At 42.0% G+C, this 18746-nt stretch overlaps 1 protein-coding gene and 1 long non-coding RNA gene across 3 annotated transcripts in view; one reads left to right on the plus strand and one right to left on the minus strand.

Annotated features, from left to right (window-relative positions):
- The window catches only part of BUB1B (BUB1 mitotic checkpoint serine/threonine kinase B), a 55189-nt gene extending 49443 nt beyond the window's left edge, over positions 1–5746 (plus strand). For both annotated transcript variants that reach the window (XM_027553510.1, XM_027553509.1), the window contains exons 20-23: positions 73–215; positions 2712–2883; positions 3661–3767; positions 5193–5746. In XM_027553510.1, the coding sequence (XP_027409311.1) occupies positions 73–215; positions 2712–2883; positions 3661–3767; positions 5193–5424 (654 nt within the window). In that variant the 3' untranslated portion in view covers positions 5425–5746. The remainder of the gene's footprint in view (positions 1–72; positions 216–2711; positions 2884–3660; positions 3768–5192) is intronic.
- Positions 3670–17984, minus strand: LOC113900080. Its single transcript, XR_003513065.1, has 4 exons — positions 17047–17984; positions 8181–8256; positions 7298–7413; positions 3670–3918 (listed from the first exon to the last, which is right to left on the minus strand). It is a non-coding gene; the product is annotated as an uncharacterized LOC113900080 (long non-coding RNA).
- Between the last annotated feature and the right edge of the window lie 762 nt (positions 17985–18746).

Raw genomic sequence — 18746 nt, forward strand, 5'->3', positions numbered from 1 at the left:
ACAGAGCAGCAGTAAGCAAGGTATTGAATATGTCACCCCAATTTAAATACTTTTCTGTCCTTCTATTTCCAGGATCTTCTTCAACACAGTGAATTTATTACCCATGAAATGACGGTATTGATTATTTATAACCTTTTGACAATGGTGGAGAAACTACACAAAGCAGAAATAGTCCATGGTGACTTGAGTCCAAGGAGCCTGATTCTTAGAAACAGGTTGGTCCTTTTCATTCTCTTATAATTCTATCAGCTTTGGCTTAAAACATGGGTAGTTTCCATTTTCTTTTGCCTTTTGATAAATACCATATTAAAAGAATACTGTATGTTAAGAGGATATTTGCTTCCTAAAAGTCAGTAGTCACTGAGAATAGTTTAAAAGTATTCAAAGGAAAAAAAACACACACACATTGAGGAAATAATCCAGAAAAAAAGAATTAACTCTATTGTGATGATTCCTGTTTAGAGAGATGTACAAGATAAATATTTGGGGAATGTGAAGTAGATTGTCTAGTGTTTCTTTGTGTGGGGCCAGCGCAGAGGTAGATTGCTAGCAAAGTTGAGGCACTGTTCAGTTTCAAAGACCAAAGTTTAAATCATACCAAGCTGAGGTAATTGCTGAGAGAAGTAAGTAAAACCAGAGAGCGAATGCAAACCATGCCAAGAAAAGGGGCTTAGTGTTGAAATCCAGTTTAGCCGTCAAGTTCAAGGAAGGAAATTTCAGAGCATGAAATAAGAGATGAAACCCAGATACTCAATTAAGAAAATATAGAAAACATTGAGGCATAAACAAGGCAAAAATGGTCAACAATTTTTGTTTTATGGAAAGGACTAGAGGACCAGCACACCTAGTCTAGTGGTCATTGATCTCATGGTGTTTGAGTAAGTAGTGTAGTTTAAAGATGCTTTTTCTGTCCCAAGCTTGTGACTTGGGTAAGCAGTTAACTTTTTCTTTGAGGTCTTTGGTGTACACAAAAAGCTGGAATCATCCTCTACATTTCTCCTGACTACTTATTCTGTAAGAAGAAACTGAATTAGACTCCAGATCATAGTTGGCATGGAAATTAAATAAAAGAATCTGCAGTGTATTCTTGCAATCATAACCTTTTGGTTATGAGCATCCTGCCTTCTTTCCTGAGATGGTGGAGTCTTAAAGGCTTCCCCAAGCATAATACAGCAGCATTTCTCATCCAGAGTACCATAGGTACTTAGTGCAAGTCTGGTCCAAGCATTTCAGGATTTTTATATCTATTCCCCTATAATTACCTCCCACCAAATTAAATACAAGTTACAGTCAACCAGTCATTGTGATCACCAAAAAAATCTCCCCATATGTTTCTAAATGTGAAAAACCCTGGTATAGTTTTTATTTTGACACTGTTTCACAGCACTGAAATTTCAGAGGGATAGTACTAGAGTTCACAGGGCTTTTCTCAGGACTTGTAGGCAAAGAGATTTTCTAAGCCTTTTTAGGATTGGGCATTTGTATTCTGTATATTTAGATATCCTCTCAGTCCCCAGAGGACTCCAGAAAACCACATAACGTTCAAGGGACATTGCCTTTTAATATATCACAACTTTTCAAATTTGATAGGAAATTTTGTGTAGATTCACAAGGAGTTGAAAGAGCCTTTTGAATGATTTAATGCAGTTTCTATATTGTGTGTGTGTAAAATGAGATCCAAGAAAGTGGAATGTCTTTCCCAGGGTAACAGTGAATGGAAGATTAGAGAGTTAGGAGACCTTTCTGCTTTTCATTATTCTAAGAAACATTTTCCTACCTTTCCCAAGTTTTGAAAATATTTGGGGATTACAGTTTTATGGCCAAAATAAAATTGTAAAGCAAAATGGGAACAGTTGTAAATTTTAAAGTAAAATAGATAAGCTGGTGCTGTGGAGGTATATGTGATAGGATTAATCAAAGCCTCTATTTAGAAATATAGGACCTGCCATTGATATCAGGAACTGAGAAAGCAGGGAAAGAAAAGGAACACATAAAAAATAATCCATTTTTTCCTCATATAAATAATTCCTTTATCTCTTTGGAGAACAGCTTTATTACATGGAATAGGTAATTCCAAGGAAAATCAGTAGTGAATTAGTGCTGTAAAGTTGTTTATGTGTGTATTTTTTAAGGAAATAAGGGTTGGAATTACAGATAAGTGTAAGATAGAGTATGGTATTAGTTTAATGTAAACAGGATAGTTTACAGTATTTTGTAAAGGTGTCACTTTACCAAAAAACAGTCTTATGTTGTTTTTAATTAAACTCAGTGAAGGAGTCTGAATGATTCTCAGAAAGCCTAATCTATAATAGTAAACAAGAAAGGCTATGCCACCTATAAAAGCTTAATTTCCTCCATCATAATCCTTGTTAGTGTTTATATAGTACAAGGTCAAGGCCTGCATTCTGCTTCTAGTACTTAGTTTATGTAATATGGAAACTTGGTAAATGTTCTGTTGTGACCATGCACTTTGGCTTCTATAGCTTATGCCAGTAAACTACTCTTGACATTGCGCAGTTGGGTGGATACAGGCACTTCTCTTATAGGTGCATTTTCATAACTAACCACTTGAGGGAGCTATTGGCATAGCTAAAAGCACACCTGCGATACCTCCTTTTTTTTCTTTGCCTTTTTTTTTTTTTAAAAGACCAGCTATGCAGCTTCTTTCATGGCCTGTTTTTTAAATCTCCTTCTCTTAAATTTGGGCTTAGAATCCACGATCCCTATGATTTTAATAAGAACAATCAAGCTTTGAAGATAGTGGACTTTTCCTACAGTGTTGACCTTAGGGCACAGCTAGACGTTTTTAACCTCAGTGGCTTTCGGACTGTACAAACCCTGGAAGGACAAAAGATCCTGGCTAACTGTTCTTCTCCATACCAGGTAAGTGTAAAACAAGCCAGAGCAAATATGGTGAGGGTTTCTTCATCTCTTTCTTACCTAAATAAGCCATGAAAGCTAATGTTTACTGATACTATCTCTCCTGAAACAGATGACCTAGTTTTCCTATATCACCAAGTCAAGCAAAATGTACCATTTTTCTGTCACAACACTGAAGAATATACACATACACGTGCAGACACATGACTAACTCAGTAACTGTCAGGGCCGTTTCTACCACTTATCTGTGGTGTATTTTGTAAATCATTATCTGTGATCCTCTGTAAAATAAAGAGTTTGCTATATGTACATTAGAATTCTTGTGAAGAATAAATGAAATGATGTATATAAAAAGAACATTAGGACAAATGTAAAGTGTTTTATATGGTGGCATTATATGCAAAAATCCCTTCTGACTCAGCTCTGGATATACGGCATTTGCTGATTGAATATACAGCATAACCCTGAACTAGTCATGTGCAACACACTTAGATCACAGCTGGAGTCCATGCATATTTAGTAGGTATACAAATTTGAATTTGACAGTCCAGATATTTTTGTCATCTTTTGTTCTTAAGGATAATTCCTAGAGTTGGCTCTGCTGCTCACTTCTTTGGGGAGTTTCTCCCTTTACTGTAAGGATAAGAACAGTCTACTGAAATGTATGTCATAAAATAAACTTAGCTAAGCACTATAATGCCTGTCAACTTCCTATATAAATAAATTGTCATCATAGTAGCAGAGAATGATTTTAGCTGATAGTGCTTTTTGTGATTTCAGGTAGATCTGTTTGGTATAGCAGATTTAGCACATTTATTATTGTTCAAGGAGCACCTACAGGTCTTCTGGGATGGTTCCCTCTGGAAACTTAGCCAAAATATTTCTGAGTAAGTATTGGTGATTTCAGGGTCTTTGCCTGTCCAAATGATCTTCTCTTTATCTCCGGTGCTCTCTCTGCATTGACAGCTTGGTTTCTTAATCCAAATGCCATGATTTCATTAATTTTAACCAGTTTTCATTAGATCTTCAGTGGAGTACCTTGTTCAGGACAAAGGAATTATTAATAAAAAGGGAATCAAACTATTCAGCTTCAGGACATTATTTTGAACCTAGATATATAAATATGACATATAGGTTGACTAGAGTATGGAAGTCTCTCAGTTTAGAAGTCTTAATAGAAACATTTGTGAGAATAATTTTCTAACCAATTGGTGTTAGTCTTATACCCCTTTTTAATTGCTTTTATGAAAAGGTAATAAGCATCTCTTGAAGAGAGTTAAATTTCTAAATTACATAATAATTTTAGGCTATTATTTAGTTAATGAATGGATAAAACCAAAGCAGAGAATTGAATCTCCTTGGTGAGGAAGTAAATGCTCTCTTAATAAGAGTTGCTTGGTCTCAGAACCTTAGTATTCCCTCAAGCCTGCTCATACTACTAAATATCCCATCTTCCATCTTACCTTATCATAGCTGTTAACTTCCCAGAATAAGTATAACAATCTATCACCTACTAATAGATTCTTTAGTTAAAAGAAGAATCAGTATTGATACTTTAACACCACTTTACTTCCATTTTCCCCTCCCAACAATTGAATTGTTGTTTTTCTTTACTCAGAATTTGGCCAGTCTTATTTGTCTCTAACATATACTTTCAAAATGGGTTTGAAATATAATTAAGGCATAATATAGGATAGAGTTAGGTATCTCCAGTTGGTTATGGTCCTAGATGAGTCTTACATAAGCAGAAGCAGGTAGGGGCAGGTGGGATTTTCTAACAACCTTGCCTTATACAATAATAGAAGCTTATCTGATTTTTAAAAAAAAAAAATTTAATACAAACATCATAGACTTAAGCAGTAGTTACTTCAGTCGAGCTTAAGATTCTGAGAAGGTTGTAAAGATAATAAAATACTGGGCAAGGGGAGAGAGGAAGCTGTCATCTTTCTAATGACCTAGACGTTAGGAAAGTTAGAGGAGAGGAGACAAATTTTGTTTTTCTTCTAGTCGTAGAAGAGAAGTGCTGCATCTCAGTACATGGAGGAAATTTATAGATTCAAATGAAAGATCTTTCCCTTTAGGTGCGTTCATTGTATTATAACTTTTCCCACTGTGGTAGTCTTTTTTTTTTTTTTTTTTTTTGTAGTTTCACCTTGCGGTTTCAAAGGACACTGCTTGAGTGATCTCTAACCCTAGAGTTAGGTATTACCTTAAACCATGTTGGTGCATAAATATACCATTGAGTTAAACACAGAAAGAATTCAAACTCCTATATGCCTAATCTTGATGAAAATGGTTTTATATATTTTTAGGCTAAAAGATGGTGAATTGTGGAATAAATTCTTTTTGCGGATTCTGAATGCCAGTGATGAGTCCACAGTGTCTGTTCTGGGGGAACTTGCAGCAGAAATGAATGGGGTGTTTGACACCACATTCCAAAGTCACCTGAACAAAGCTTTTTGGAAAGTGGGGAAGTTAATCAGTCCTGGGGCTTTCCTCTTCCAGCAAGATAGGCAGTCAAGCCTCTCACAGATTCCTGCCTAAAATCAATGGTTGTACTATGGAACACTGGATCTGTATATGCTGTGATTTAATTTAGGTACACTACTAATACTTTTCTAGTTTTTGATAGAAGTATATTTCTACGTAACTGGCATTTTCTTCTCAACAATGTACCTACTCTTGGCCTTGACTAAGTTTAACAAAGAACAGTTTTATTCTAAATAGATTCAATATTAATGGGTACCTTGCTGTCATTTAACACATTTGCCTCAACTTTTCCTTGTACTTTTCCCATTTGTAATTTGTTACATGTATCCTTGTGATCACTATGTATTTTGTAAATAATAAAATAGTGTTTGTTAAATTTGTGCTTCTAACATCTCATCTACTTTTTGCCAACTAAGATAATAAATAGCCTTATTTTGCAGACAGGAGCTACTTTACCATGGAATTTTGTGTATTCTAGACTTGTAACTGTTATTATAGGATCATAATAATACAGAATAGCCAACCATTCCTGTAGGTGTTCCTGACTTTCCACTAGATGGTCTAGATTGAAAAGTAGATAAAATGGTTTATACAAGGCCAAATTTTCTTAAGTTTCAAGTGGTAAAGTTTTTTTTATTATGTCTTAATGTTTTCATTTTTTTATCCACCACGACCCTTGGTCTTCTTATATAATCTAGTGGTGCTGTTGCTGCTGGGCCTCTTGATAAGGGCTGTGTGAGTTAGGGGAAAAAGGATTTTGAATGGACTTTAGCAACCTTTCAGAAACGGAATGATCATCATTCTGTTACATATAAAATGACTTGTTAGGGGCAAGGTTAATGAAGGATTAGAAGAAGGTTTTTCATTTGAAAAATTTGAAGAGGCAGAATATTAGAATAAAAAGATGACTTGACACAAGGAATCATTTGGGAGTGCATAGGTCTAGATGAAGTATTAGACCACTAAACAAGCTTGAATTATATCAGGTTTGGAGATAGGGAAGAAAATCCGTAGAAAGGGCAGTGAAAACTATTTCATATCATAATATCAAAATTATCAAATGTGCCTCTTATGTTGGTGCCTGTGTTTTTTTTTTTTTTTTAACTCTAGTTGTCACTGTTACTGCTCTAAAATTGCTGGAAAGCAGAAGGTTCTAAGTATATCTTAACTAAAAATATTTAAGCATATATACTTGAAGCACTGAAACATGACTTGCATCTGAAGGATAATCAACTTAGAAATTTTTGCTCTTAACCAAAATATGACTTTTGATACATTTTCATGTTTGTTTCTTGTACAACTAAAGATATAAAATTATATACTGTACCTTTTATGTAACTGAACCCATCTATCCCTCTGCTGTTCTCTCATTTCTCAACCCACCACTTTGACATGTAAAGTCATTACTCTGAGGCTAGATGGTAAATTTAGATTCTTTCTTAACATAGGCTTAGCTTCCATCTAGTGAATTTTTCAGCAGCCTTGACAGCATGACTGACAAAGCACTGCTTTATGGATACAGCTTTATTTCTGAAAGTCTGCTCTGAGGAGAGGGAGGGAACTCTGAGGAAGTTAATTTATTAGGGAACTTGAACTGTTTTGCCGCCTCTTCCTGCATTCCCCATCCCTTCCAATCCTTTCTTTGTAGAGGGAAGAAAATAGTACCTGATCAGTTAGGACCTATGATGTCTTCGTTTTCTCTTAGCCTGAGCATAAAACTATAAAGTGGGTGTGTTTGCCTCTTCCTTATAGTTTATGTTGTTTGTCTTGGGAGAAGGAAGCCTCTATTTGACTTCCTTCAAATGGTTATTTCTTGTCTCACTAAGGCAGTGATAGTGTAACGATGGACCTGAGGGGAAAAGAACACAGTTGAAAAGAGGATTTTCACTTTTGTTTGAAAAGAAACCATGGAAATACAGTGACTCACCATTCACAAAGTGTACATCCACTAATTTTCTACTACTGTTAGCATCTTCACCCCCTGTGACAGTTGCACAAGAAAGCTTCCACCCAAGTCATGGTGCTCTGCTGCCAAACCTGAATCTGGAAATGAAAAGAGCTCCTGGAGCATTAGGACTTTTGACTGTTAGTTGGGCTGTTATCTCAAGATAGATAAGAAAGCCTTTCAGAGGGTTAGCAGAAAACTCTTTGAAATGACTCTTGTATTTAGGCTAAAATCTTTAAGCAAAGACAGCAAAGAAATGCTTCTTTTCTATTGCTTTGGAAAAAGAGGAATTCTTCCTCCAGCCTCACCAACTCTTACACCAAATTTGCTTCCAATCTGGCTTCTAAAATTAAGACTTCCCTAGTGAGGAAAATGCATTAAAAAAAAAAATTTAGTATGGCAAACTTCAATCTTAATGAGGTTCTTGGTTCCACCAAAGATATAAGAAGCTACAAATATTTAATAGGATAAAGGTGGCAGTCCAGGTAACTGGTATTGAAGCATGGATTAGAGTTTGAACTTAGAGGATGAACCAGTACCAGCACTAGTTCATAAAGCATGCATGCAAGCTCAGCTGTGTCCTACTCTTTGCGACTCCACAGACTGTAGCCCGCAGGCTTCTCTGTCCCTGGTATTTCCCAAATAAGAATACCAGAGTGGGTTGCCATTTCCTCCTCCAGGAAATCTTCCTGACCCCGGGATAGAACCCAGATCTCCTTCGCAGGTGGATTCTTTACCACTGAGTCACCTGGGAATCCCTAACTCATACAGCATGCTTGTGCACATTAGAAAAAGGCTCCTCCTCCTGGTGCATTCAGTCCCTTCCTATGCACCATAGCTTGGCTGGATTTCAGTCCCCACTTACCCTCTCAACCTGGTACCCTTGTGCAATGAATACATTGCACTGCTATATGCGGTAGTCTTTCCTGTTTCACAGCTACCTACAAAAAAAAAAGATCAAAAGCATTAATGTAAGAAGCTGAAAATATACTAGATGACTTTGTAATTTTTTGTCTGTGACATAAAACCAAGAATAAACCAAGAAGATTGCTATTTATTACTATAATAGATAAAAAACAAAACCTAATGTAGTCACCGATCTCCCCTTGCCCCCGCGAAAAAAAGAAACTCTAAGCTCAAACTAGGAATAATCACTGGCCACATGTTTGCATCATTTTTCACTTGCATTATCGCAAGGTCTTATAACTAGTCTCTCTGCTCCCCCCACCCACCTCCAGTCAAAGCAGAACCCTCCAGTGGCTTCTAGTCTCACACAGCTCAAAATGGGAAGACTTCTCACAGCCTGCAAGACCCTACCAGGTCTAACCTGGCCATTCCCTCACCTCTTCCCTGACTCCTTTTCCTTCCTCACTCCACTGTGGCATGCCCACCTCCTTACTCTTCCTTAAACATGCCAACTAGTTTCCTTCTTTATGAACGTTTAGCTTTCCATTTCTACTGCCTGGAATATTCTCTCCCATAACTTCACATGCATTACTCCTCTACTCCCCTTCAGGTGTCTTCTCAGATTGCCACCTTATCAGAGGCCTTCCCTGGCTGTTCTGTACAAAACACCACACCCGCCCTTATACACACTGCTGTTCTGCTGTCACTCTCTGTCTTTCTTTACCCTGCTTTATTTTTTCCATAGCATATACAGAAATATATTTTATCCTTTCCCCCTGTATCCCACTACTAGAATTTAAGCTCCTTAAGGGCAGGGATTTACTTTGTTTTAACCCCAGTGCTTAGAGCACAGTCAAAGCACTATTTTATACCTAAGGTACAAATAATTTTTTTAAAAATGAAAACCAGTTGAAATAGACAAAGGGCATGAACAATTCACTAAAAACATTTCAATGACCAACATGTGAGTTGTTCACTCTCATTCCTAATTAAATAAAATGCAAAATAAATGTGAAATGTCCATCATTCACATAGTAAATGGTTGAATGTTGTATTTGTGAGGATGAGTGGAAATAAACACTCAGATGTTATTAGTGGGAGTGCAGATTGGTACACTACTAGGAGGTGATTTGGCAATATTTATTTAATTTAAATCTGAGAAATTTTCCCTAAGATTTTACTTTAAGCATTGGCACAGATGCTCAAAGATGAAGCACTGCATGTGATAGCTGTCCTTCTGCCTCCAAATCTCATGAGTCCCACTGGGGTAATAGTGCAGCCAAGCCTGGCAGAAGAGGCGCCCGAAACCAATGCAGAGGTAAAACCAGACCATTTCTGTAGATGGCGGTGGTGCTTGGGCATTGGTGCCGAAGCCCAAATCTTCCAATTTGGCACGAGCCTGTAGAGATGGCAGAACCTGAGTTAGACTTTGAAAGTATAATTCCACACATTTCAGCTTATGTTAAAAAAAAAAAAACTGAGGGGGAAAAAGTGGTTGTCTTTGAGGAGAGGGGCAGTGAGAGGAATGAATAAAGGCTTTTACTTCTGAGCACTTTGAACATTCTCATCACTTCTTTTATGTCTGTGGGATAATCTAGGCTAAGAAATTATGGGCTATGGTTTTGTCATCTTTTCCCTTCTGTACATTAAAAAAACAAAAAGCCCTAATAAATGTTGGGTTTCTGTTTTTTAAGCAGGAAATTTAGGAGACTGCATCATCCATATATAAAAACAAGATTAATTTGGAATTAAAAAGAGAGTAAAAGCAATTTTACATTACTGAAGATAATATATCTAAATTTTCATCTTTGGTATGTTAAAAATCCATACATGTTCAAATATTTTATAATGTTTCTATTCAAAATACTCTTTCTAAAATTATCATCTTCCTACTATTGCAACTTCCTATGTCTGAACTGGGGTTTGAATGACAAAATTTGACTTTTCAAAACAAAAATCATTTTATAGGTTTTGTATAAAAGCTCATTGAGTTTCCACAAACTGACATAGTATGATTAAGAAAAGAACAAACTAATAAATTCAGGCTAAATGTCTGTAAACATACTTTTTTCCATCAAAGCATACTACTTCCAATAGTCTTGCTCTTTAGAGGTTCCTACAGCAAAGTCTCGGCTCCCTAGCAGTGTTGTCCCCTAATTCAAATTGACTTCTCCATGACTTAAGTTCAGTCAGTTCAGTCGCTCAGTCGTGTCCGACTCTTTGCAACCCCATGAATCGCAGGACGCCAGGCCTCCCTGTCCATCACCAACTCCCGGAGTTCACTCAGACTCACGTCCATCGAGTCAGTGATGCCATCCAGCCATCTCATCCTCTGTCGTCCCTTCTTCTGCCCCCAATCCCTCCCAGTATCAGAATCTTTTCCAATGAGTCAACTCTTCGCATGACGTGGCCAAAGTACTGGAGTTTCAGCTTTAGCATCATTCCTTCCAAAGAAATCCCAGGGCTGATCTCCTTCAGAAAGGACTGGTTGGATCTCCTTGCAGTCCAAGGGACTCTCAAGAGTCTTCTCCAACACCACAGTTCAAAAGCATCAATTCTTCGGCGCTCAGCTTTCTTCACAGTCCAACTCTCACATCCATTCATGACCACAGGAAAAACCATAGCCTTGACTAGACGAACCTTTGTTGGCAAAGTAATGTCTCTGCTTTTGAATATGCTATCTAGGTTGGTCACAACTTTCCTTCCAAGGAGTAAGCGTCTTTTAATTTCATGGCTGCAGTCACCATCTGTAGTGATTTTGGAGCCCCAAAAAATAAAGTCTGACACTGTTTCCACTGTTTCCCCATCTATTTCCCATGAAGTGATGGGATCAGATGCCATGATCTTCGTTTTCTGAATGTTGAGCTTTAAGCCAACTTTTTCACTCTCCTCTTTCACTTTCATCAAGAGGCTTTTTAGTTCCTCTTCACTTTCTGCCATAAGGATGGTGTCATCTGCATATCTGAGATTATTGATATTTCTTCCGGCAATCTTGATTCCAGCTTGCGTTTCTTCCAGTCCAGCATTTCTCATGATGTACTTCATGGGAAGTAGTGGTTGCCCAATCACACTGCTAGTTCTCAAACCCCTTGTGAGCAAAGGACTGTCTATTAATTTTATATAGTCCTAGAAATTAGGAGTGAATTAAATATGTAGTGAGTTAAAAAAAATAGTGAATTTAAATGTGAAAAATGTGGCCACAAGTTCAAAAACTAGTTATATCAGAGTCTTGGTGAAGAGGAAAAATCTCTCCTAGGCTGCAGATGTGTCTGGAATCATCTCACTTTCATTTCTAGTGTCTCATTTTGTGTATGTTTCTTTAATCTTACCGTCCTGGTCATGTGATACATTTAATTGCTTCAGTCCTACAATTAGCAAAGTGAGGATGGCATTTCATAAAAACAAATACCCATTAAAATCTGTGAACAGAAAGATGAATATACATTTGCCTTTGTATTTTTAAAACAGAATTGAAAAAAACGTGGTAATTCTAGAATGAAGTGATAAAAATACTGAAAAGGGTGACACATGAAGCTTCAATGAGACTGGCTCATTCCAGGAAATGAGACAGCTAAAGGTGAGTGAGTGTGTGGTACAGCAAGTCAGGGAGTCCCAGAGAATTGAAAGAATCAGGCAGGCAGAAATATGAGCTAGGCAGAACAGACAAGTTAACTGGCATTGCTAGGAGAGACCTTCCAGATCACCTACCCTGTCACTGAACAGATAAGAAAGCCACTCGATCAGAACTCACCCAAGCAGGCACATGCAGTACCCGACCTAGCATGTGGACAAGTGGGGTAGGCCCCTGGGGTGGCCCCTTAGCTCCCGGCTGCATCACACCATTGGTTACCTTGCATAGGTGCTTGTACATGTGTCTTTTTATAGTAGAGTTACAGCTTACATGTGGTGCTCACGTTATAGGGGTCAGCTTCACAGGCATAAGGCCTACCAGAATCTCCTCAATATTGAGGTGGTCCCCTGCCTGTGGTGCCACTGCTTGGAGGTTAGAGATGCTGCCTCTATGGCCAGAATGCCTGGGTTTTAATCCTGGCTGTGTGGCAATGAACAAGTTACTTACTCTCTCTGAGCCAGTGTTGTCCTCTATAAAGTAAAGATGCCTGAATGCCTACTTTACGGAGTATTTAGAACTAAATAAAGCTTTTAGTACAGTTGCTTGTAGATGTTTATATTGGTTTAGTTCTAACATGGTCTAAAGTCCTCTGGAAACTTCTCGAGTAAATTGGAACCTCAGCTAGATTAGGACCTTACTATAATTTACTGTACAGAGTACAGCTAAATCTGTAATATAATAAAGGCAGTTGAAAGAAACATGATATTCTGTATTCTAAAGGGGAAATAGTTATTTCTATTGGGAGTGACCTTCAGGAAACCAAATACAACAAATAATTGTACTTAAAACAGTCTCAAGATCAGCCAAGTTCTAAGCTATCAGGAAGGTCCATCTAGTCCCATCTTCACCCCACAGGGCTGTTTCAGTTCTGGCTTGCAGCTCTCTGCTGCTCCTCAGCCATGTTCAGAGCACAGGAATCGTAAAAGTTGCCTCGGGTCCTGTTTGCCCTGATGATACATATCAGGCAGGGTCTTGCTGCCCACACTGGTGGGAAGCATGATGAGATTCCCTCTCCTCTGGCCATCTGTAGATGTATCTCGCTCTTCTGCCGTCTCTTCTCTCCTTCACCAGGGGAAACCCCTCTAGCTTAGGCACAGGGCCTGCTCACGCCATTTAAGGCTAAGATATTTAGTCTCTTCCTGAGACTTTTGCTGCTAGAGCTTAGGCTTTCAGAACCATTTCTATATTACCTTCTGCTGCATCCCTCCCATGAGCCAGTGGATGAAAAGTGACCACTTGCTTGATAGGAAAAAGGAAAGATAGAACGCAAGAAGTCCTATGAGTTCGATTCATGAACTGGAAAACCTGGGCTGCATCCCCAGGTCTGCTCCACACTGGCTGCTTGATCAGGGCAGGTCAGTCTGCCATCTATAAACTAGTGCTAAGGGCTGTTGTAAGAATTAACACAATATGGTTGCTAAACTTGAAAGTCCCATGGTTCCTGGCAAGCAGTGGATTCATCTCTGTCTGCCCAGCAGTCAGCCCAGAGCTGGGTACGGGAGGCAGCCAGAGCCAGTGTAACCCATTGTGGAATCTACAGCACAGTGGAGATACCTGACATTCCTATTCACTCAGGCTTCTAGCTGCAACCTGTTGACTCCTGTTCTACTCTTTGTTGGAACATGTTCATTTACCCCCTTCAGGACAGCAAATACTCTCTCGGAATGTGGCAAAAATGATTAGCCAATAAATGTAAACTCTACTGAGGATACACTTTTAATGTCAGGCACCATGAAGGATATAAAGAAATATGAGGCATGCTCTCTCCCTTCAGAGAGTTTATAATTTAGTTAGTGGAACAGGATATTATAGGTTAAAGGCTAAGAGAATATAGAGGGGAATATGTCAAAGGACATCTGAAGGTAAGGCTTGACCAAGAGCTAAGGAGTTGTGCAGATGTGTTGGGACACTTTGAAGAAGTGAGGGCCAGCATGGGTTATGGTGTCCTGGGGGTCATCAAGGCATGGCAGGAATCGGAGCTTGTCTGTATCAGGTAGTTTGCAGCTGCGAAAATCAGAAAATCTAAACTAGCATACGCGGTAAGAATATCTGTTATCTCACATAACCAGCCTGAAGCCCAGCAATTCACAGAAGACCCACGCTTCTTCCTATTTCTCCATTCTCAGCATGTTGGCTTTTGTCCTCAGGCTGGTCCCCTTCTGGAACCAAGTTGGCTCCCGCAGCAAGCCAAACAGCTTGGAGCAGCACAAGGAAATTCTTCCCAAAAACTCTTCGGCAAACTTGTACTCCTGTCTGGATTGTCACATGCCTAGGGTCTAAACCTGGCAAAAAGTCCCTGGCAAAAAGAAGGGAATTACCAAGATTGGTTCAAACTAATTGAGATTACCCCCAGAGCTGGTGCCAGGGAGGAGCCCTTCCCTGAGCACACAGGAAGGGGAAGAGGATACATGCAAATAAGCTGGGCTTCTTCCAGCAAGTCAGAAGGGGGATATGAGACAGATTGAGAGAGGCGACCAGTAGTGTCTTGCGCACGGGTGGTGTTGGGAAGGGAAAAAAAGCAGAATTTGGTAGGAAAACACCACCCTGGACTCTGAAACGTTGCCTGGGTTCAAACCCCTGCCCTGTCACTTAGTGACCTGAGCAAGAACTTCAGGAGGCCTGATTTATCACCTCTAAAATGAGGTAGATAATAGTTCCCACCTAGATTGTGAATTTCATGAGGACAGGGACTTCTCCACAAAGTTATCCCTAGCGCCTAGCACAGAGCTTAGCACCTAGCAAGTACTCAATAGCTATTTATTGAATGGACTCATTAATTGGATTGTTAGGAGGATTTAATGAGTTAATGTGTGGTAAGGGCTTAGCACTGTGCATAGTCTCTAACGTGTGCTCAAGAAAATGAGTTTTTTGGCAGTCATTGATGCAGTAGGAACCCTCCATGTATGTGCTTCTGCTGCTGTGCTTTCTCCTGTGCTGCCAGGCTTATCACTAGCCCTTGCTCATTGAGCAGAAGCTCAGGTGTGTCTGGAAGGCTGTCCTGGGGCAATGGGCCTGGGATGGCAGAGGCCATCACTGTGCACTTGGGACTCGGCAGTTTGCAACTTTGCTCTGACCAGTTTCTGAGCCAGCCCCCATGTTACCGTTAACGCCTCAGGGTTAATCCCCTAAAGCTTCCGGAGCCCAGCCTTACTCCCTCTAAAGCTGTATGTGCCAGAGTGGAGAAGGGGTGCCCATGTCACCAACAGAAGACTTTTCTTTTTAGCTGTGTCTCAAGTGAAGTTTCTTCTAGTCCCTCCTTTTCCCTGCTCTGACAGAGGGCGTCCAGCCCCTCCCATCGAAGCTGCTCCCAGGAAGTCTCATTTCTGGGAAATACCACTGCTGGACCTGCTGCCAGCCACTAAACTGGGGACTGGGGGCTGACCCTCTCCTGAATTCTCAGTTAAAGTCTGTGTCCTTGTCACATAGCAGTGAAAGTCAGCCAGAGGCAGCACTCAGCCCAGTCAGAGCAGGCTGTGGCCAGACCTTGACTGAGTGGCTCCCTTCAGCCAAAGGGTGCAGTGTCCCCCAGAAACAGTCACGCCAAAGCTTCCTGCCTCAGCACAGGGCGTTACAGCAGGAGCCAGGGCTTGCACGCCGACCCTGGCTTTGCCACCTCCTAGCTGATTCAGGGAAAGTTATTGAAACACTGAGCTGCAGACTCCTCGTCTGTATGAACTGGGATAATAATACCTCCCCCTTGGTGTTTTAAGGATTCAGTGATCGAACAAGCAGGTTAGAGCCAAGCCTTCCTATCCTGGAACATGGTATATACTTGATTAACATGTTTTCTTCTGTGGCCACCTCCATCTCACGAAACCAGGAATTTTCACAAACTTGATTCTGGAAAAAGAATTCCATTCCCTATTCACTTACTTGAAAAATCCTATTTCTCCTGGAAACCTCTCCTGGAGGTCAAGATCAGGCACCCTCGCCAGACTCGCTCCAAATCCTCCCTTGTGACCCCAGCAGCACTGTGACAGGCGGGGCCAGAAGGCAAGGCCATACACAGTGACGTCCGCCTTCTGCTTTCCCAGGCCATCTGCTAACACTGCCGTCTGCTCTGGGCCCGTATCCCGACTGGCCACGATCCTGTCACCCTTTCTTCTTGCTTTCCCCAGAAGCAGAGGGGCTGGGAGGGGTGGGGCGGTGGCAGAGGCATGTGTGCTTGGTCACTCAGTCGTGTCTGACTCTGCGACCCCACGGACTGTAGCTACAGCTTCTCAGGGAATGATACCTGTCTCCCTCAGTCTGCACCGTGGCCCCTCAGCCTCCTCCCCATCTGCCCTGCCCATCGGTGTCCAGGCAGGTTCTGCAGCCCAAACTGGGCTTCCGGAAGGCCTCATCATCCCTTCTTTACTTCTAGTCAGAGGGCCAGTGCAGGGCCTTCTGTCAAGGCCAGAAGGGGAGTGGCCAGGCAGCAAGGCCGTCGGCCAGCAGCGATAGTAATTCCTGCTGCTGCTGCTGCTAAGTCGCTTCAGTCATGTCTGACTCTGTGCGACCTCATAGACGGCAGCCCACCAGGCTCCCCCGTCCCTGGGATTCTCCAGGCAAGAACACTGGAGTGGGTTGTCATTTCCTTTTTGAATGCATGAAAGTGAAAAGTGAAAGTGAAGTCGCTCAGTTGTGTCCAACTCTTCACGACCCCATGGACTGCAGCCCACCAGGCTCCTCCATCCATGGGATTTTCCAGGCAAGAGTACTGGAGTGGGGTGCCATTGCCTTCTCCGGATAGTAATTCCTATTGGAGTCAAATTGAGTTTTTCCAATTTGCTTTTGTTGAAGAAGCATTCCTAGAGAAAATCCTTAACAGCAGCCCAGCAGGCACTCCTACTCCAGGAGCACGGTGGAGAGTCCCACCAGTCACACTCACAGCCCTTGGTCAGGGATTCTCTACACATCTTGCTGCACCACCAGGGCGTGCCCATTACCCTGGGGTTCTCACCCCACTCCACCCCCACAGGAGGGAAACAGGGCGGAGCGGGAGGAGAGGCACAGAAGGGGCCCAAGCACCCTTATATGACAAGGCCTTCTAGGCTCCATTCCACACAGGACCCCCAGGACTTGGCTGGCCCTTCTCCCTTTTGCTACCAGCACCTTGGAGGGTGAGTGGGGGCTCTGGAGGCATCTGCTATGGGAACCCCACCTCCCCTGTGGGAAGCCATTTGGGAAAATCTCTTGAAGGTGGGGCCCCTACCTCTGACCTGGAGGCTTGTGGGCTGAGGGCCACCTCTGAGGCAACACCAGCCCTGGAATGCAGGACACGGACCTCCAATGACGACAGCTGCTCGTTAGTCCCAGCCCTTCCTTTCCGGAGCCTGCCCCGGCTTGGGACGGCAGTGGGGGCAGGCAGATCTGTTCCTCCTTCCTGGCCCTTTGGCAAGAGGTGCTGACGAGTGTAGGCAGGTGGAGACAGGCCCGCACAGCACAAAGGAGGCGGGAAGTGTAGGAAAGAAGCTAAAGATCTAGAAAAAGCTGGCAGTAAAAGGGCATTTTTCCCACACGTTAGAACCCTAGACTTTGTTTCTGAAACTTGTTATTCTTAAGGAAAGCCTGGGAAGCATTCGTCTATGAAAATGTGAGGACTTCGCTATTACAGTGCCTTTCCAAACCAATCCCCAGATGATTTGTTTAAAGCCATTCGGTGGGATATTTCGGTGTCAGCTTTCAATCCAGTGGAACCTGACTCACCAAAATGGTGCCGACCAGACAAGTTGCTTTTGAGGCTTTAAGAACATCACCATTTTCAACAGTAAAATTGAGAAAAGTGAAAGACTGTATTAATTAGTTGTAAGGACACCATCTAGGCCGATTCACACGCTGCCACTCCCTGGGAACCAAGAGTAAAAGGCAGAAAAACCCACAGTGACAGCACCGCTGCTGCCTTGGACTAAACGACAGATACCTCACTCTTGGGGCTTCAGCAGAACGGGCCTGCGTGGGCAGCAAAGGGAGCATCACCGGCCTGTGAGAAGGAAGGCTGAGTTCCAATCCTGACTGCCTCTAATTTCCTGTGTGGCTTTGCTGAGTCACTTCATCTCTGGGGGCTGCAGTTTCCTCACCTGAGGAAGGTGGGGCGGGGCTGATGATTTTAGAGTCCCCTGCAACTCCATGACTCACTGTGTTCCAAGTATACGGGGGGCCAGAGCACAGAGAAGGCAATGGCACCCCACTCCAGTACTCTTGCCTGGAAAATCCCATGGACGGAGGAGCCTGGTGGGTTGCAGTCCACAAGAGTCGGACACAACTGAGCGACTTCACTTTCACTTTCCACTTTCATGCACTGGAGAAGGAAATGGCAACCCACTCCAGTTTTCTTGCCTGGAGAATCCCAGGGACGGGGGAGCCTTTGTGGGCTGCCATCTATGGAGTCACACAGAGTTGGACACGACTGAAGCGACTTAGCAGTAGCAGAGCAAAGAACCTCCTCATGCTTTCATTCACTCAACCAAGTATGTATGAGCATCTACTGTGTGCCGGGCACCATGCTGAGGTTCCTGCCCCCGAGAGCTCAGCCTGCTGGGATCAGCAGAGGTGACCCGCTGGGGTGACGAAGGGTGCAGAGCACCCAAGCAATGGCCCAAGAATGCAGGCATCTGTCCGGCTGCCCCCTACAAGAGGCAGCCAAGCCTTTGAAGGGTTTCTTCCAATGGCTGACAGATTTCCCCTTTTCTACAACCTGTGAGGAAAGGGGTCTCAGTTGGCAGCAATTCTCACCAAATCAAGAAACCCTGTCAAAAAAAAATAAAAAGAATCCATGCAACATTACGTAGAGGAATGAATGAGTTCTACTTTGTGCAGGCGTCAGCTTCCCAAAGTCCCTGAAGACAGAATCAACAATGTCTGATTATCACTCTCAGGAATTTGGAAGGATGAGCGAAAGTGGCCAAGACCCAT

The sequence above is a fragment of the Bos indicus x Bos taurus genome, chromosome 10 (assembly GCF_003369695.1).
Source record: "Bos indicus x Bos taurus breed Angus x Brahman F1 hybrid chromosome 10, Bos_hybrid_MaternalHap_v2.0, whole genome shotgun sequence".
In the NCBI taxonomy this organism is placed as follows: Eukaryota; Metazoa; Chordata; class Mammalia; order Artiodactyla; family Bovidae; genus Bos; species Bos indicus x Bos taurus.